The following is a 20,629-nucleotide window of genomic DNA, read 5'->3' on the forward strand; positions in this document are numbered from 1 at the left end:
CTATGCTTTACCAGACCTCTCTGTGCTTTACAATGCTTCCCTATGCTTTACCACACCTGAAAAATAAAAATACATTTTTAAAATAAATAAATAATAATAATCGGTTCGGAACTCAAAGTGATGTTTAACCACGAGCAGTTTTGCCAGACCCTAAGACCACCCCCCCCCCCCTTGCACATTATGAATAAGTTGGGGGGGGCTAAAAGGGAGGTTCTACAGAACACACAACAGTGATGAAGCTCCGAGCGGAGTGACCATACATTTTTCTACTCTGTCGAATGCGAAGAAGGGCACATTTAAAACCATGGAGTACAGCTGGAGAGGAATCCGCTTTCTCTGTTTCATGGCGGTTTATGGTGAGTTTTTTATCTTATAGGATAGGATAAGGACATAACGGTCCCGTCTTAACTAAACGCTCTGCAATATTCTCTTTTAAAGGTGATGACTCGCCCTAGATATTTTCCGTTTGTCTTAATTCATCGGAGTGGCTACGAAACTGTCAAACCTAAAAATTAAAACCTGTCAAATATAACACGCGATTATCATCAATTAAAACGAAATGGGATGTTTCTTAAAGTGAGACTATGTTAGGTGCTCGATTCAAGTCTGCTTCATCACAAGCACGAAATATAATATGCCGTAGCGGTAATATAATTACATATATATATATATATATATATATATATATATATATATATATATATATATATATATATATATATATTTCATGGCTTGTTCGTTTTAAAATATATTTTACTAAGAAGGAAAAAAAGTACTCAAGATATAGCAAATACGCGCTTTAAATCGTATTGCAGAATATCTCTTCTGTAGCGCATGCTGACAATAATACAAAAGCTAATACAAGCTGGATGATAAAATGGAGGACAGACAGTACTAGTATTACGATAGAAATATTCTCTAAGTGATATCAAGAATTGGATGCATCCTTTAAAAGTTGATTAGAAGCTGATTCTTTCGTTTTTTTTTTTTCTCGTATAGACTATTGTAACGCTTTGTTTAATGGTGTCTCAAAACTCTTAAAATTACAATACGTCCAAAATTCAGCGGCTAGAATTTTAACTAAACCCAAATTCACTGATCATATTACTCCAGTCTTAACAACGCTGTATTTGGGCTCCCAGTGGAGTTCAGAGTAAAATTTTAAATACTATTGCTGACTTTCAAGGCTCTGCATGGGACGTACCAATAACTAAGAGCCGATATCAGCATTGAATTTATAAATCGCGCAATCAGAGGTTTATCATTTACGCCTAACTCGGTTATTATTTGTAATATTGTATTGAAAAACCCGAACCTAATTTGAATATATTGTAACTCATTTTGCCTCACACTGTTGTTGTTTTGACGCGTGTTAATAACGCTTGTTAATATACTTTTATAGAGAGGAGGGAATTTGCCATGTCTCCCTGTTTCTTTCTTTCGTGGTGTTAAAACTAAGGGATGCGTTGCTGGATGAATTATACAATTTACCTTAGAAAAAAAAAAAATCAGATCAATTCAACAAAACGTTATTGACATATATATATATATATATCTACTATCTCTCTCTCTCTGTGTGTATATATATATATATATATATATATATATATATATATATATATATATATATACACACACACACACACACACACACAAACGTGTGTGTACTGCATACATTTGCTTTAAAACATTACACTCCTCAAAGATACACGACCTTAGGTAAACCTAGCATTGTATGACGTGCTATTTTCATTTGAGGTTATTATTATGGATGAAAGCAGGTTAATTTGCTTTAATCCCTTCTTCTTGGTGTCTGTGTTAGTTTACTACATTCAGCAGTGTGGAGTAGTGGTCAGGGCTCTGGACTCTTGACTGGAGGGTCGTGGGTTCAATCCCAGGTGGGGGACATTGCTGCTGTACCCTTGAGCAAGGTACTTTACCTAGATTGCTCCAGTAAAAACCCAACTGTATAAATGGGGAATTGTATGTATAAATAATGTGATATCTGGTAACAATTGTAAGTCGCCCTGGATAAGGGCGTCTGCTAAGAAATAAATAATAATAATAATTCTGAAAAGAGTTTCGTTTCATTAAAGCTGCAGACAGACAGACAGAGTCCCACAATAAGTGAGTTAATTAGCAGGGCTGGTAGTTTGTATTGTCGGTTTGTTTTATAGACAAGTTTTGGGTAAAGCAAAGCTCTGATGTTGCCATAATTACAAAGAAAATCTAACACCTGGGCATTTGTTTCTGTTTTATACAGCGCCGTTATTCAAACTCTTTTATATAGGCTGTTTCATTGTAACGGATTGCTGCTTTAGTATAGCAGATCATATTCGTTACAGAATCAATTTCTGAGATACATCTATAAAATACAAAAAAGAAGAAAAAAAAACTATTGCTGTAATTTCTGGCATAAAATTTGACTTCTAAACGAGAAGCTTCTTCTCGGCCAGCGTAGATTCCCCTGTTACAGATTTCCCCTTGAATCCCAAATAGCTAATTCATCGCTTAACAGATAGTAGCGTCATAGACGTAAATCGAAAACAAATTCCAAAAGGTTATTTTTATTTGTATGTGTGTGTGTGTGTGTGTGTGTGTGTTTTACAATTTTTCCCTATGCTTTACCAGACCTCTCTGTCCTTTACAATGCTTCCCTATGCTTTACCAGACCTCTCTGTCCTTTACAATGCTTCCCTATGCTTTACCAGACCTCTCTGTGCTTTGCAATGCTTCCCTATGCTTTACCAGACCTCTCTGTGCTTTACAATGCTTCCCTATGCTTTACCAGACCTCTCTGTGCTTTACAATGCTTCCCTATGCTTTACCACACCTCTCTGTGCTTTACAATGCTTCCCTATGCTTTACCAGACCTCTCTGTGCTTTATTACACTTTGCTGTACCTCTCAAATTTTAAAAAATAGATTGTAATACATATATATATATATATATATATATATATATATATATATATATATATATATATATATATATATATATATAAATAAATAAAAGAATCGCTTCTAACGAGCAATTGATGCAGTTCTGAAAACCCTCGGTGCCTCTTGCTAAAATACACGCATCTGCAGTCAGACAATGGGAAAGGAGCCTTGATGTATCACAAACGTCTGAAACTGGTGTAGAATGTCTCTTAAGATGGACAGAGGCTCTGTCTGCCTGCAGGTGTGCGTGTCTCTGTCTGTGGGTTTTTTTTTTCTGTGTGTGTTATTTTTTTAGACCAAACATGTAACCAGACCAGATGGTAATTATCCAGCCTTTGTTGTAAAACAATTTATGTTTGACATACCCTCTCTCTGCGTTGAGAGCAAAATCCTTTGTTGCTTGTTTTTTCCAAAACAACATGGACTGCATATGAAAAATTAATGAAAATTGCTGAATTGATAGTTTTCGTCAAACTTGAGGCGTTTATTGAAAGACACAAAACACTCTGAAGTCAAAATGCATTGTTTGTTCCTGCCAGGACCAGATCACATTTTCATTCTGAGTACTTTCATTATTCATAAAACCATATTTTAACTATTATTATTAATTTCTTAGCAGACGCCCTTATCCAGGGCGACTTACAATTGTTACAAGATATCACATTATTTTTACATACAATTCCCCATTTATACAGTTGAGTTTTTACTGGAGCAATCTAGGTAAAGTACCTTGCTCAAGGGTACAGCAGCAGTGTCCCCCACTGGGGACTGAACCCACAACCCTCCGGTCAGGACTCCAGAGCCCTAAGCACTACTCCACACTGCTGCCCTAACATGTTATATGGCAAGTTACCTGTAATCAAATCACACACGATTAAGCAATTAAGCAATAGCCTTATACTTGCGTGGAGAGTTTCAGTTTCATCTTGTTCTTCTCAAAAATAAATAATTATGAATCTCCTTCAGGTAAAGTCAATCAAAAACAGTTTATTCAGAAATGCAAAACAGGAACAAAGCAAATTAAAAGGACACATGCAGCATCTGGGTAGACCTCACAGGGTGTCGTTTCTGAGCCAGCATGAGTGGAGATGTTAGTTTCTGAGCTCAGAAATTACTTCGTGCGGCACAGAGATACAGCTAGCGGACGTAATTAAAAGAAAGCTACATTTGCGTTTCTTCTCCACTGTCAGCAGAAACCCAGATAAGAAGTTTAAGAACAATGCTGTGAGGTTTGTTCAATTCTCGCAGCCAGGACAGCGCTGTACCCACACATCACAAGGTCGAAAGACAAGGCTGGCGATTGCAAATGTGCACCAGCTATGCACAGCTTGATTTTAAGACTTCACGAACCCGGCGTTGATTCAGAGCTTACATTAAAACACAGGAAAAAAAATCACACAGTGTTTACAGACAGTTGATTTCTTTATCATTTAAATGGGAAGCATAAGTAACGAGTTGTATAATGAAAAGGAACAAAAGCTAATGAAACAGTAAGAGCTTGTGCCATGCTTATCAGAAAAAGCCTATGCGTTCCAATAGCGTGTTATTATGTGTTCTGCGAAACTTAGTAAGTCGTTTTAGAACCAGTTTCAAGTGGTTTGTATATAAACTGAAAACAACTTATTAAGCAGAAATAATTGTTGCGAAAACAAAATCTGTAACGAGGTCACAGCTGCACTCAGTTATGAAAAAAACAGATACTCACTTCACTTACCAAGCTAAAAGAGCTACAAGGTCACAGAAATACATAGCCAAAAATCCTTACACGTTTAAGCAGGAAGGGCCTCTTTAAGGTCGCAAGACTGGGTTCCTCCTCCACGCAATTTGAAGAACATGGTACCGCACTAATAGTTTCAAAGCCATCTTTGAAGATCAGGAGCTGTGGTGTATCGTAATAACTTGACACTTGTCAAAACGGCTGCAAAGTTGTCAATTTGGTGCACACACACACACTGGTCTCCCATTACAGGAAAAGCTGGAAGCATATTCAGATAAAGACTCCTATCCCACAGCAGTGTCACCCAGTCCAGGTTTTACTACCAGCTTGATCAGCCCCAGTGTGTCTAGGTAACAAGCTCAGGTGTGTCTTATTAAACTTATAGTATGGAGCCTTACTTCAATCTCAGGGAATTTTCTTTGATTTGATCAGTTTAGTAAGGGAGACAGAAAAACAAAACAAACAAACAAAAAAACTGATGAATATGGGTGAAAATACATTTTCCCAGGGTTTTCTATGTAAATATCGGGGGGGGGGTTAAATAATGCGGGACAGTCAGAAAAGTGTCTCACCTGTTTGTCTTCTCTGAATGCAGACCATGTGAAGCTGGTGAAGTCACTCTGTATCCGTGTGTTAAACCAACAGACAGATCCGCATCACATTGAAACTCTCTACACAAGCCTTGGAGGGGAAAATTTACTATTCCAGCTGTATCTAATCCAATGTAAACAAGTAGTTTCACATGCTTGCCTTGTGACAAGTTTTGGCTGAAAAAAAAATCAGTAAATACCAACCTGTAGTTTTTGTAAAACCCCAGGAATATATATATATATATTTAAAAATAACGAACTAGAGAACCAGAGAATAAAATATGATCAGAAGCTGGGATATTAATAATAAAGGCTTCTCGATTATTTACTGGAGAACAGATAGTATCCATTATCAAATGCTTCTCTGCTTCTCTGCTGCTCTGTGGTCAGCTGGCTTTTCACATTTCTTGTAGCATCGGAAAACCGCGTGTCATAGCGTGAGACGGAGAGACACGCGTGGTCACCGCTGTGCTGGAGTTGAGACACTTCCTCTATTTTTAAGACCCTGTGTGGTTAGCTGTGAGTCAGACTCAGGCAATAGGTATCCGAGTTTTGCAAATCCTTTGATGTTTGAAAAACAGCCCCTTTAATCAATTCAGTGCAACTACAGCTGCAGTTTTAATCCTATTGATGGCCATAACAGCCCCTCTTCTCAAAGTTTACTGCTTTGGTATCCCCCTGGTAAAAACACAGCACAGTGTAGTAAAGCACAGAGAAGATAATGAACCAGCCCCCTTCTCAAAGCACAGTGAAGATAATGAACCACACCCCTTCTCAAAGCACAGTGAAGATAATGAACCAGCCCCCTTCTCAAAGCACAGTGAAGATAATGAACCAGCCCCCTTCTCAAAGCACAGTGAAGATAATGAACCAGCCCCCTTCTCAAAGCACAGAGAAGATAATGAACCAGACCCCTTCTCAAAGCACAGTGAAGATAATGAACCAGCCCCCTTCTCAAAGCACAGTGAAGATAATGAACCAGCCCCCTTCTCAAAGCACAGTGAAGATAATGAACCAGCCCCCTTCTCAAAGCACAGTGAAGATAATGAAGCAGCCCCCTTCTCAAAGCACAGTGAAGATAATGAACCAGCCCCCTTCACAAAGCACAGTGAAGATAATGAACCAGCCCCCTTCTCAAAGCACAGTGAAGATAATGAACCAGCCCCCTTCTCAAAGCACAGTGAAGATAATGAACCAGCCCCCTTCTCAAAGCACAGTGAAGATAATGAACCAGCCCCCTTCTCAAAGCACAGAGAAGATAATGAACCAGACCCCTTCTCAAAGCACAGTGAAGATAATGAACCAGCCCCCTTCTCAAAGCACAGTGAAGATAATGAACCAGCCCCCTTCTCAAAGCACAGAGAAGATAATGAACCAGACCCCTTCTCAAAGCACAGTGAAGATAATGAACCAGCCCCCTTCTCAAAGCACAGTGAAGATAATGAACCAGCCCCCTTCTCAAAGCACAGTGAAGATAATGAACCAGCCCCCTTCTCAAAGCACAGTGAAGATAATGAACCAGCCCCCTTCTCAAAGCACAGTGAAGATAATGAACCAGCCCCCTTCTCAAAGCACAGTGAAGATAATGAACCAGCCCCCTTCTCAAAGCACAGAGAAGATAATGAACCAGACCCCTTCTCAAAGCACAGTGAAGATAATGAACCAGCCCCCTTCTCAAAGCACAGTGAAGATAATGAACCAGCCCCCTTCTCAAAGCACAGTGAAGATAATCCTCATCTTGCCCTTCTCCTCTGAACGTGTTCCTGCCTCTCCTCCACAAGAGCCAAACGTCGCTGCATCAGGAAGGGTACCACAGCAGCCACCCTGAAGCCAATGACAGGTCTCTGCTTTTACACAGCTCTTAGTTACTCGCTTCTACAGTGGTTTGCACCTTGTAAGAAAGTTTTTGGAGGGTCAGCTCTTGCCTAAGTGAAGGCAAAATCCTTGCATCACATTATAATGCTTGCGCCCGCATGGTATCCAGATCTCGTCAAATTCCATGCTTTCTTCTTCATTTTAACGTCATATTAATATTGTTGGGCTTGAGTTTCTGATTGAGTGTTTGAAGTGTGCTAGTCCAGTGGTTAGAGAAAGGGGCTTGATTCCCAGTTCAATCCCGGCTCAGCCACTAGGTGACCCTGAGCAAGTCACTGAACCTCCTTGTGCTCCGTCCTTCAGGATGAGACGTCAAACAAACGAGCTCCTATTGGAAGTGACTCTGCAGCAGCCACTGACTCCCTGTGTGTGTGTGACCCTGAGCAAGTCACTGAACCTCCTTGTGCTCCGTCCTTCAAGATGAGACGTCAAACAAACGAGCTCCTATTGGAAGTGACTCTGCAGTAGCCACTGACTCCCTGTGTGTGTGTGACCCTGAGCAAGTCACTGAACCTCCTTGTGCTCCGTCCTTCAAGATGAGACGTCAAACAAACGAGCTCCTATTGGAAGTGACTCTGCAGCAGCCACTGACTCCCTGTGTGTGTGTGTGACCCTGAGCAAGTCACTGAACCTCCTTGTGCTCCGTCCTTCAAGATGAGACGTCAAACAAACGAGGTCCTATTGGAAGTGACTCTGCAGCAGCCACTGACTCCCTGTGTGTGTGTGTGACCCTGAGCAAGTCACTGAACCTCCTTGTGCTCCGTCCTTCAGGATGAGACGTCAAACAAACGAGCTCCTATTGGAAGTGACTCTGCAGCAGCCACTGACTCCCTGTGTGGGTGTGACCCTGAGCAAGTCACTGAACCTCCTTGTGCTCGGTCCTTCAGGATGAGACGTCAAACAAACGAGCTCCTATTGGAAGTGACTCTGCAGCAGCAGCAGCAGCAGTTGTTGATGATGCAGAGTTCACCCCCCTAGTCTCTGGAAGTTGCTTTGGATAAAAGCGTCTGCCAAATGATTCATTAATAATAATAAGTTCTGGAAGGCGAAGGCATTAACACGTTTCTCTGCTAACTTGACTTCTTTGTCAGTTTCTTCTGGTTTTGAGTTTCTGATCGGGTCAGGTGCTGGGTGATGAAGGGTTAAACATGTGTTTGACTTATTTGTTTTTTATGGTTTAAGATGCGGATGGTGGAAGCCTTTCAGTTCATGGAAAGAATTTTTTTTAATCGCCACTCTTCAAATGTTTGGATTTCGCTTTTTGTAAACTGCAGAAAATTTCCCACCGAATAAGTCAGCTATGAGGACTGGGTACCTGCATTCCCACAGATGATTCGACAGATTCAGCATGATGGTGTGTCTAGGGGTTTTAAATGTTCCTGTTGAGTCAGTTTTTTCCCCCCTCGATCTTTTCAAACGATCTGAGAAATCTGAGAAATCTAAGAAAATGACTGTGTGTCTGGAAAGAATGAAAACCTCTCTCTGATTCAGAAGTGATTCAATTAGATATGCTAGCAGTGACTGGCCCACTCTTTTTACAAAATGTAGGTTGAAAGCAATGGAGTATATAAAAATACCAAAGCTTACCCATTTGATTGTTTTATACAGTTGGGTTTTTACTGGAGCAATCTAGGTAAAGTACCTTGCTCAAGGGTACAGCAGCAGTGTCCCCCACCTGGGATTGAACCCACAACCCTCCGGTCAAGAGTCCAGAGCCCTAACCACTACTCCACACTGCTGTCCATAAATACCAAAGCTTACCCATTCAATTGTTTGTATGTACGGCTAAATCATACAATCAGAAACTCCTAGCGGTGGATTCATAGTGCTTTAACTTGTATGAACAGGAATAAGGGAGTGGTCAAAGGATTTAATCAATGAGATAGGACCTTGCATTACTCCAATACAATATGTGAAAATGTATTAAAGCAATGATTCTTTTATTATAGAAGGAACTCATGAAGTTACTTTCTAAAGGAGCGCTGACCAGCTTTAAAATCCATTCTCTCACCTCTTATTAGCTTTATTAACACGATCACCGGCCCCTCCCTTTAAAGGAGCGCTGACCATCTTTAAAATCCATTCTCTCACCTCTTATTAGCTTTATTAACATGATCACCGGCCCCTCCCTTTAAAGGAGCGCTGACCATCTTTAAAATCCATTCCCTCACCTCTTATTAGCTTTATTAACATGATCACTGCCCCCTCCCTTTAAAGGAGCGCTGACCATCTTTAAAATCCATTCTCTCACCTCTTATTAGCTTTATTAACATGATCACTGGCCCCTCCCTTTAAAGGAGCGCTGACCATCTTTAAAATCCATTCTCTCACCTCTTATTAGCTTTATTAACATGATCACTGGCCCCTCCCTTTAAAGGAGCGCTGACCATCTTTAAAATCCATTCTCTCACCTCTTATTAGCTTTATTAACATGACCACCGGCCCCTCCCTTTAAAGGAGCGCTGACCATCTTTAAAATCCATTCTCTCACCTCTTATTAGCTTTATTAACACGATCACCGGCCCCTCCCTTTAAAGGAGCGCTGACCATCTTTAAAATCCATTCTCTCACCTCTTATTAGCTTTATTAACATGATCACCGGCCCCTCCCTTTAAAGGAGCGCTGACCATCTTTAAAATCCATTCTCTCACCTCTTATTAGCTTTAGTAACATGATCACTGGCCCCTCCCTTTAAAGGAGCGCTGACCATCTTTAAAATCCATTCTCTCACCTCTTATTAGCTTTATTAACATGATCACCGGCCCCTCCCTTTAAAGGAGCGCTGACCCTCTTTAAAATCCATTCTCTCACCTCTTATTAGCTTTATTAACACGATCACCGGCACCTCCCTTTAAAGGAGCGCTGACCATCTTTAAAATCCATTCTCTCACCTCTTATTAGCTTTATTAACATGATCACTGGTCTTAAGTTTGCTCAAGTTGCTGAATCGAGTTTTGTATTTGAATGTTATGAAGTACAGAATCTATCATCACCCTTCACGTTGACCTCTGCCCTATGCCCGCCACACTGGGGTCATGTGACTTGCTGGTTTGCGTTTGATGAAGACCTAGCGCTTTGAGATACTGCCTTCATCCTCGGTGCGCGGCTGCGTTCTGTGATTCTGTAGGTCCAGTTCGATCCTGTTACAATCACAATGAAGTTACAATGAAGATGCATCTCATGACTGCCGTGTTGTATTGTGTGATCGTGTGGGATCTCTCTGGTCAGGACTTTATGCCGCAGAGCATATAGGGCTGTTATGATTCTCCAGGCAAAAGCATTAAACCGGTCTAATCTTTTCGTTTTTAGGACCTGGCCTGTCTGCAGCTCAGCTTGGAGGCCAGCAGGTGAAGGGGATTGTGGGGGAATCGTTCACTTTCCCTGTGGTAATCCCAAACCTGCAGCCGGATATAGAGGTTCACTGGAGATACGGTCCTGCAGGTCCAGATAGCCCTATAGCAAGACTTCAGGAAGGGAAGATTAAGACTGATTTTGATGAGAGATTTAAATCACGACTGCAGTTAAACATGAACACTGGCTCCCTGCAGATTCATCATTTAAACACAGAAGACAGCGGGATCTACCAAGTGGAGACAGTGAGGAACATATTTCACAAGAGATTTTACCTGTCTGTTTACAGTAAGTGTTACATTTTTCTTACGCCAAGAAACTAACTTTCTTTCACCAAGCCAGCTGAAACTACAACTGTTTGATCCATAGCTTGAAAACAATGAATAGTCCTGAATCAAGACCTGCTAAAAGGAATTAAACTGAAGACTGCTTGAAACATTTGTCGTTCAATGTATTTCGCTTCTCATCGCACTTTTGGAACTACAGTTGGGGGGGGGGGGGGGGGGGGGGGTGGACAAACTGTCTACCTTTTTTAAAGTCAAATGAACTTTATATTTTTTTATTATTATTTTTTTTAGAATCAAATTCAGTTTTTGTTTGCAGTTGTTTTGATGAATAGTTTCTATGCATACATCATTTTGTGTATGTTTGTAAAGACAGTTGTAGTATTTCCCCCCCCCATGATAATATTATGCATTTACTATAGTTTACCATGGTTTGTGTGTTGATACTCTTTACCAGACCTCTCTGTGCTTTACAATGCTTCCCTATGCTTTACCACACCTCTCTGTGCTTTACAATGCTTCCCTATGCTTTACCACACCTCTCTGTGCTTTACAATGCTTCCCTATGCTTTACCACACCTCTCTGTGATTTACAATGCTTCCCTATGCTTTACCACACCTCTCTGTGCTTTACAATGCTTCCCTATGCTTTACCACACCTCTCTGTGCTTTACAATGCTTCCCTATGCTTTACCAGCCCTCTCTGTGCTTTACAATGCTTCTCTATGCTTTACCAGACCTCTCTGTGCTTTACAATGCTTCCCTATGCTTTACCAGACCTCTCTGTGCTTTACAATGCTTCCCTATGCTTTACCAGACCTCTCTGTGCTTTACAATGCTTCCCTATGCTTTACCAGACCTCTCTGTGCTTTACAATGCTTCCCTATGCTTTACCAGACCTCTCTGTGCTTTACAATGCTTCCCTATGCTTTACCAGACCTCTCTGTGCTTTACAATGCTTCCCTATGCTTTACCAGACCTCTCTGTGCTTTACAATGCTTCCCTATGCTTTACCAGACCTCTCTGTGCTTTACAATGCTTCCCTATGCTTTACCAGACCTCTCTGTGCTTTACAATGCTTCCCTATGCTTTACCAGACCTCTCTGTGCTTTACAATGCTTCCCTATGCTTTACCAGACCTCTCTGTGCTTTACAATGCTTCCCTATGCTTTACCAGACCTATCTGTGCTTTACAATGCTTCTCTATGCTTTACCAGACCTCTCTGTGCTTTACAATGCTTCCCTATGCTTTACCAGACCTCTCTGTGCTTTACAATGCTTCCCTATGCTTTACCATACCTCTCTGTGCTTTACAATGCTTCCCTATGCTTTACCATACCTCTCTGTGCTTTACAATGCTTCTCTATGCTTTACCAGACCTCTCTGTGCTTTACAATGCTTCTCTATGCTTTACCAGACCTCTCTGTGCTTTACAATGCTTCCCTATGCTTTACCAGACCTCTCTGTGCTTTACAATGCTTCCCTATGCTTTACCAGACCTCTCTGTGCTTTACAATGCTTCCCTATGCTTTACCAGACCTCTCTGTGCTTTACAATGCTTCTCTATGATTTACCAGACCTCTCTGTGCTTTACAATGCTTCCCTATGCTTTACCAGACCTATCTGTGCTTTACAATGCTTCTCTATGCTTTACCAGACCTCTCTGTGCTTTACAATGCTTCCCTATGCTTTACCAGACCTCTCTGTGCTTTACAATGCTTCCCTATGCTTTACCACACCTCTCTGTGCTTTACAATGCTTCCCTATGCTTTACCAGACCTCTATGTGCTTTACAATGCTTCCCTATGCTTTACCAGACCTCTCTGTGCTTTACAATGCTTCCCTATGCTTTACCAGACCTATCTGTGCTTTACAATGCTTCCCTATGCTTTACCATACCTCTCTGTGCTTTACAATGCTTCCCTATGCTTTACCATACCTCTCTGTGCTTTACAATGCTTCTCTATGCCTTACCAGACCTCTCTGTGCTTTACAATGCTTCCCTATGCTTTACCACGCCTCTCTGTGCTTTACAATGCTTCCCTATGCTTTACCAGACCTCTCTGTGCTTTACAATGCTTCCCTATGCTTTACCATACCTCTCTGTGCTTTACAATGCTTCCCTATGCTTTACCATACCTCTCTGTGCTTTACAATGCTTCCCTATGCTTTACCACACCTCTCTGTGCTTTACAATGCTTCCCTATGCTTTACCACGCCTCTCTGTGCTTTACAATGCTTCCCTATGCTTTACCATACCTCTCTGTGCTTTACAATGCTTCCCTATGCTTTACCATACCTCTCTGTGCTTTACAATGCTTCCCTATGCTTTACCACACCTCTCTGTGCTTTACAATGCTTCCCTATGCTTTACCACGCCTCTCTGTGCTTTACAATGCTTCCCTATGCTTTACCATACCTCTCTGTGCTTTACAATGCTTCCCTATGCTTTACCACACCTCTCTGTGCTTTACAATGCTTCCCTATGCTTTACCAGACCTCTTTGTGCTTTACAATGCTTCCCTATGCTTTTCCAGACCTCTCTGTGATGATAATAATGATGAGCTCATCAGAACGTTCAGTAGAGAATGACAGTGAACACACGCTAATACTAAACAGGAACAAACTCCAATACTGAGAGGATATAAAGAAGCCCCTTTCTGTATCATTCATGGTTGGGTTTTGTTCCCTTCCGCAGACCCAGTTCCAGAGCCTCAGGTTATGCAGATCCATTCAGCTAACAGGAGCTGCACTCTGCTGTGCTTTGTGGGAAACGCCAGTGAAGTGAACGTGTCCTGGATGAGAGATGGGAAGCCACTGAACACAACAGAACTGGAGATCTCGCAGGAAATGCAAGGGGGCAATGTTACCTACACCTGTGTGGCCAGCAACCCTGCCAGCAACAACACCACCACTGTGACACCTTCACATTACTGTGATGAGAAAGGTAAGTCTCCTGACTCTTCACATCAGCAATCAGACCATCACTGTGACACACCTTCACATTACTGTGATGAGAAAGGTAAGCCTCCTGACTCTTCACAGCAATCAGACCATCACTGTGACACACCTTCACATTACTGTGATGAGAAAGGTAAGCCTCCTGACTCTCCTCATCAGCAATCAGACCATCACTGTGACACACCTTCACATTACTGTGATGAGAAAGGTAAGCCTCCTGACTCTTCACATCAGCAATCAGACCACCACTGTGACACACCTTCACATTACTGTGATGAGAAAGGTAAGCCTCCTGACTCTTCACAGCAATCAGACCATCACTGTGACACACCTTCACATTACTGTGATGAGAAAGGTAAGCCTCCTGACTCTTCTCATCAGCAATCAGACCATCACTGTGACGCACCTTCACATTACTGTGATGAGAAAGGTAAGTCTCCTGACTCTTCACAGCAATCAGACCATCACTGTGACACACCTTCACATTACTGTGATGAGAAAGGTAAGCCTCCTGACTCTTCTCATCAGCAATCAGACCATCACTGTGACACACCTTCACATTACTGTGATGAGAAAGGTAAGCCTCCTGACTCTTCACAGCAATCAGACCATCACTGTGACACACCTTCACATTACTGTGATGAGAAAGGTAAGCCTCCTGACTCTTCACAGCAACAAGACCATCACTGTGACACACCTTCACATTACTGTGATGAGAAAGGTAAGCCTCCTGACTCTTCTCATCAGCAATCAGACCATCACTGTGACGCCTTCATATTACTGTGATGAGAAAGGTAAGTCTCCTGACTCTTCACAGCAATCAGACCATCACTGTGACACACCTTCACATTACTGTGATGAGAAAGGTAAGCCTCCTGACTCTTCACATCAGCAATCAGACCATCACTGTCACACACCTTCACATTACTGTGATGAGAAAGGTAAGTCTCCTGACTCTTCTCATCAGCAATCAGACCATCACTGTCACACACCTTCACATTACTGTGATGAGAAAGGTAAGCCTCCTGACTCTTCTCATCAGCAATCAGACCATCACTGTGACGCCTTCACATTACTGTGATGAGAAAGGTAAGCCTCCTGACTCTTCTCAGCAATAGCAACCCTGCCAGCAATCAGACCATCACTGTGACGCACCTTCACATTATTGTGGTAAAGATAAGTATTTGTTTAGACAGTTTATCAGTTTTAATACCTCTCCAACCTGTCCATTTTCTTCCAGCATCACAATAGACAGCCCTGCACAGCAGGCTAATTCCTGAATACTGTAGGTAAGATCACTGTTATGCCTTGTATCAGGTTGTGAGATTGATTTGAAAGAGTTCTCAAGATCGATGCACCATGGACAAGGAGAGAGGCGAGGGGGTGGAAGAGAGGCTCTTTATACATTAACTGGATGTTTGTTTATTTTGGTCCTCAGATGATGCCCCGAGGAGTCACATTTCGATTCCTGGGATAGTGCTCGCTGTGATCGGAGTCCTGGCAGGCATTTTGATCATCACAGTGTATCTCAGGAGACGGAAGAAAGCTGTTGAGAAAGAAGGCAGGTACTTGTTTTATAGTTGAAACCTCCTTTATCACGATGTGCTACAAATACCACGCTTTCGAGTTTCACAGACCCAGAGAGAATGGGTTTCTGACTGGGATGAAACTTGCTTCAGACTTTCTTCAGCACTAGCGATTGCAAATGGTGTGTGTGTGTGTGTGTGTGTGTGTGTGTGTGTGTGTGTGTGTGTGTGTGTGGCAAAGATGTGGGCTTATTTATCAGTCAAGTGTGATGAAACTTGCGAAGGTAATTCCTTAGCACTGAGAGGATCAGTATCTTGGGGTGTGTGGAGAGGCTGTCTGTCTGTCTGTCTATGCAGATCTAGAGCAGCCCTTGTCTGATTTGTGATAAAAACTTATGAAGGACCTTCTTCAGCAAGTTAGAGAATGTATATATTTAAATATGTTTGACTGTGTAATTAAATTTAAACACATGTTTAGTAGTTTATCTTTTTATGAAAAAATGTTTGCCAGCATTCCTCCTCAGTCTGTGTTTTTTCTTCAATAAATGGTATTTTCTTGACCTTAAGTGAATTGAAAGATGTGTCACTAAATTCCTACACTAACTTTTTATCCCTTTTTATCAAGGGTAAGCAACCTTGGCTCTTCCAATGTATTCCATTGCAGATCTTTGTTCCAACCAGACCCTTCATTATTGTATTCACCCTGTTGGAGGCCAATTAAATAATGAAGGGTCTGGTTGGAACAAAAACCTGCAATGGAATGGATTGGAAGAGCCAAGGTTGCTTACCCCTGATTTTAAAAGTTGGTCATACTTTAGGTTGTTTTTCATGCAAGGAACATAAGAGAGTTTACAAACGAGAGGAGGCCAATCAGCCCATCTTGCTCGTTTGGTTGTTAGTAGCTTATTGATCCCAGAATCTCATCAAGCAGCTTCTTGAAGGATCCCAGGGTGTCAGCTTCAACATGTCAGATTGAACTCCCTGCACCCTCCTGTCTGCAGGAATATGATTCTTATTTTCATAGTCCTTCTCTTGTTTTAAAAGGTTGCAAGGCTTCCAGAAACTCGGGTGATATCGAGTACTCGGAAATTATGAGCACAGCGCCTCCTACTGGCAATGGACAGGTCAGTACCCCTTTTGACAGATAACAGACCGTGGAAGCCAGACCAAAGTTAGATTCGAAACACAGGACGGGCAGCAAATCCATTTCAAATGTGTGGAGTCCACACAGAAGCCTTCAGTTGAGAGGAGATCTCACACTCAGTGTCAACCACAAAGCCTTTGAAATGTTTACACACAGCAGGGTCTACAGAAACACATTCAATACGTTAATGTAATTCATTCATTTTAAATAGGTCTAAGTGTCGGGCGTCTCTCTCTCTCTCTAATCGTGCTGAGAGTGTGTTTCATTCTCTTGCACTCTTTGCATGACAGACCCTCCCTCCCCTCTCCTCTCTCACTCCCTCCCTCTCCCCCCTCCTCCCTCTCCGGTTTCCCCTCCCCCCTCCCCTCTTCTCTCCCAACTCTCCTCTCATCTCCTGTCATCTCCTTTCCCCTCTCCCCATATCTCCCCCCTGTCTCTCCCCTCCCCTCCCCTCTTCTCTCCCCTCTTCTCTCCCATCTCTCCTCTCATCTCCTCTCCCCCATATCTCCTGTCTCCCCCTCCCCTCTTCTCTCCCCTCTCACTCCCTCCCCTATCATTTCCTCTCCCCTGTCTCCCCTCCTCTCCCTGTACCTCAGTTTTATATCAGCTGATCTGTGGGGTGCTGGGTGTCTCTTTTATAATATATTTCATAAAACGGGCACTAGATTGTGAGACGCTGCTCACGAAACTTAGTTTATAAAAACGTTTTTTTTTCTTTTTTTGAAAGAATGTGACCTTCTCTGAAACAGATAACAGCTTTATTTTTTTTTTATTTATTTATTTTTTTTTTAATTTATTTTTTTATTTTTTTATTTTTTATTTTTTTTTTATTATTTATTTTTTTTTAAATTTAGTCGTCGCCAATTATTTTTACCCCGGTTTTCACCCCAATTTAGCATGCCCAATTATTATCTGTATCCCCGGCTCACCGCTCGCAACCCCCCCACCGACTCAGGAAACGGAGGCTGAAACACGCGTCCTCCGAAACGTGCTCCTTCCAAGCCGTCATTTTTCGCACTGCAGATCCACAGCAATGCTACCAGACCTATAGTGCCGGAGGACAACACAGATCTGGCGGCTCCGCTGCAGAGCCACAGGCGCCCTATCGGCCACAGGGGTCGCTGATGCGCGGTGAGCCGTGGATTCCCCTGCCGACCTAAGCCCTCCCTACCCGGGCAGCGCTCAGCCAATTGTGCGCCGCCCCCTAGGAACTCTCGGTCACGGTCAGCTGTGACATAGCCTGGATTCGAACCAGCGATCTCCAGGCTATAGGGCACATCCTGCGAGGAGCGCCTTTACTGGATGCGCCACTCGGGAGCCCAACAGCTTTATTTTTAATGACTCAGTCTCCAGACACTGAATCAGCCTTTTGTCAGCGTCTGTCTTTGATATTTAAGACACTCTTCCTGATGTAACTTAATAGCGTTAAAGCTGAAGGCAGAAATGGAACCCCCTGAAAGCACAATATAAACTATTTAAACCATGAGATAAACTTTCAGGAAAGTCTGGGAGCCATTAGGGTATGAGTCAGAAAGCAGACCAGCATGAAAGAATAAAGACATGCTCTATATGTTCTGTATGCACGTGGAAAATGGTGTGGCAGACTGACTAGATATAACGCTATCAAATATCAATTACTGTAGCATTTTTACACAAACCAGCCTGAGAAAGACTTCCAGTGGAAACGTTTGCCATTGAATTTACACTGAAGACGCTGAGAAAGACTTCTAGTGGAAACGTTTGCCATTGAATTTACACTGAAGACCTTGAGAAAGACTTCTAGTGGAAACGTTTGCCATTGAATTTACACTAAAGACGCTGAGAAAGACTTCTAGTGGAAACGTTAGCCATTGAATTTACACTGAAGACGCTGAGAAAGACTTGTAGTGGAAACGTTTCGCATTGAATTTACACTGAAGACGTTGAGAAAGACTTCTAGTGGAAACGTTTGCCATTGAATTTACACTGAAGACGCTGAGAAAGACTTCTAGTGGAAACGTTTGCCATTGAATTTACACTGAAGACGCTGAGAAAGACTTCTAATGGAAACGTTTGCCATTGAATTTACACTGAAGACGCTGAGAAAGACTTCTAGTGGAAACGTTTGCCGTTGAATTTACACTGAAGACGCTGAGAAAGACTTCTAGCGGAAACGTTTGCCATTTGAATTTATTACATTACTTTTAGTATTTCTGAACCTGGTAGTTAGACTTTGGAGTCTGGCAAACAGACGTTGAATCTTGTTTGTTTGAACGCAGACCACATTTCAAAGCGTTTTTTTTGTTTTGTTTTGTGAAACAGCGTTTCATGACGATTAACAGTCTGCCAGACTATAAGCGGTCTTTAACTGTATTGAAAAAACAAAACAAAACAATTGTATAGTCTATATATGTTAACTGCAATACCAGACACTGCAGATTTCCTTTCCTGCTTTCCATCCCTAACAGAACCACACAGAACGGTCTGAAGATCAAACGAGAGACAAACAGATGACCATATACTACGAACTCCAGCCACCGAGCTCCCAGAATGCACCGTGCTGACGCAGGAAGGAGACGGTTACTGTTCTGCGGGAGTTTAAACCCCATTCTCTTAAAAAAAAAAAAACAGCTGAGGTTTTCAGATCTGTTTTCTTACCTCTTATGAGCTCTGGCAACACAACTGTGAGTTAGGTCCAAGTTCACGGGACTCTAGTCGAAGTTCATTCATCAGTATTAAAGTCCTGTATGTGCGTGAACTCGTATGTAAAATGCTGGGCAGAATATTAGCAACGCTTGTCATTTGCAGCACACATTTCTTGAAATATGTGCAATATTTAGTTTTGAATCCTTCAATGTGCAGCTCTGGCCAAATGTTTAGCAGCATCACCCTCTATATAGAATGAACTCCCTCAGCTTCATAGAGTCCAATGAAAGCTGCTGAATAATGTTCCCTTGTTAACATATTGAATTCCACCCCCTCTATATAGAATGAACTCCCTCAGCTTCATAGAGTCCAATGAAAGCTGCTGAATAATGTTCCCTTGTTAACATATTGAATTCCACCCCCTCTATATAGAATGAACTCCCTCAGCTTCACAGGAGTCCAATGAAAGCTGCTGAATAATGTTCCCTTGTTAACATATTGAATTCCACCCCCTCTATATAGAATGAACTCCCTCAGCTTCATAGAGTCCAATGAAAGCTGCTGAATAATGTTCCCTTGTTAACATATTACAAAATGTTCATATAGGTTGTTTTTTTTCAACGCTGCAATCCTAAAATTCTAAGGGATGCAAAATTTTTGGGCAGAGCTGTATAATTGCATACAGTATTAGCAATTAAAATATGATTTCATGTGCTGAGGCAATTTATCAATATTTGCCTTTTGCACTACAGCTACAAAAAAGTACCTTCGATAACGGAGATAAACCAGGGAGTTAACACAGAATGCAGTGAAGTTTCCAGTACTTTCTATCTTTGTAATTGTTGATGCCAAAAGCCGTGGGCTGTTTTATTGCAAAATGCTTTACTGTCAGTGTTTTTGTTATAAAAACAAATCCGACACACACCATCTGTCTTTTTTAGTTCCCGGTTTCAATAAGACATAAGCAATGATCTCGTGTGGTTTATGAATAATAAAATGTATGGACATTTATAACAATAAAACAGACCCTGCAAATGAAAAATTAAAACCAACCCTGATACAATTATGAAATCTCTTAGAAGCCTGGTATCTGCTGTCTAAATTGCTATTTCAGGTTTTTCATTTCATCTTATCCCTATGATTCTGTGTGACACACGCATCCACAATGTCTAGAATTCACATCCTAGCCTTGTAATTAATGTATCTCACTGTATTTAATGTATCTGCATTGTTTTTTTTTACTGTTTGTATTGAATGTGCTATGTCCTGTATTTCATTGTATTTAATGTATTAAGCATTGTTCCTCACTCTCTTGTAAAGCGCTTTGTGATGGAGGTCCACTATGAAAGGCGCTATATAAAATAAAGATTTTGATTGATTAAAATAATATTAAAAAGTTTAAGTATAAAAGCAAGTCTTCAGGACCTCTCTCACTGTGAGTGGCAGTGAATTATTATTTCTTAACAGACACCCTTATCCAGGGCGACTTACAATTGTTACAAGATATCACATTATTTTTGTACATACAATTCCCCATTTATACAGTTGGGTTTTTACTGGAGCAATCTAGGTAAAGTACCTTGCTCAAGGGTACAGCAGCAGTGTCCCCCACCT

General features: G+C 41.6%; 1 protein-coding gene across 3 annotated transcripts; it reads left to right on the forward strand.

The window, feature by feature from the left end:
* Window positions 1-231: 231 nt before the first annotated feature.
* On the forward strand, window positions 232-20,425 carry LOC117410144 (SLAM family member 5-like). 3 transcript variants are annotated; one of them, XR_009328092.1, is made up of 6 exons: window positions 232-356; window positions 10,434-10,763; window positions 13,458-13,706; window positions 15,159-15,285; window positions 16,291-16,370; window positions 18,838-20,425. XR_009328092.1 is itself a non-coding variant. In XM_059021868.1 (6 exons), the coding sequence occupies exons 1-6, from the start codon at window positions 305-307 to the stop codon at window positions 18,931-18,933; spliced, it is 930 nt and encodes a 309-aa protein (XP_058877851.1). In that variant the 5' UTR covers window positions 232-304; the 3' UTR covers window positions 18,934-20,425. The 3 variants fall into 3 exon arrangements, 2 of the variants coding, with proteins under 2 accessions (XP_058877851.1, XP_058877850.1); XM_059021868.1 differs by having other exon boundaries at window positions 15,159-15,281; XM_059021867.1 differs by lacking the exons at window positions 232-356; window positions 10,434-10,763; window positions 13,458-13,706; window positions 16,291-16,370; window positions 18,838-20,425 and adding an exon at window positions 13,716-14,809 and having other exon boundaries at window positions 15,159-15,282.
* Window positions 20,426-20,629: the final 204 nt, after the last annotated feature.

Source organism: Acipenser ruthenus, unplaced genomic scaffold, assembly GCF_902713425.1.
Source record: "Acipenser ruthenus unplaced genomic scaffold, fAciRut3.2 maternal haplotype, whole genome shotgun sequence".
Lineage (NCBI taxonomy): Eukaryota > Metazoa > Chordata > Actinopteri > Acipenseriformes > Acipenseridae > Acipenser > Acipenser ruthenus.

What these genes read in the sequence shown, in the direction of transcription:
- LOC117410144 (XM_059021867.1), top strand. Translation starts at nt 13,773, where the DNA reads ATGAGAAAGGTAAGCCTCCTGACTCTTCACAGCAATCAGACCATCACT.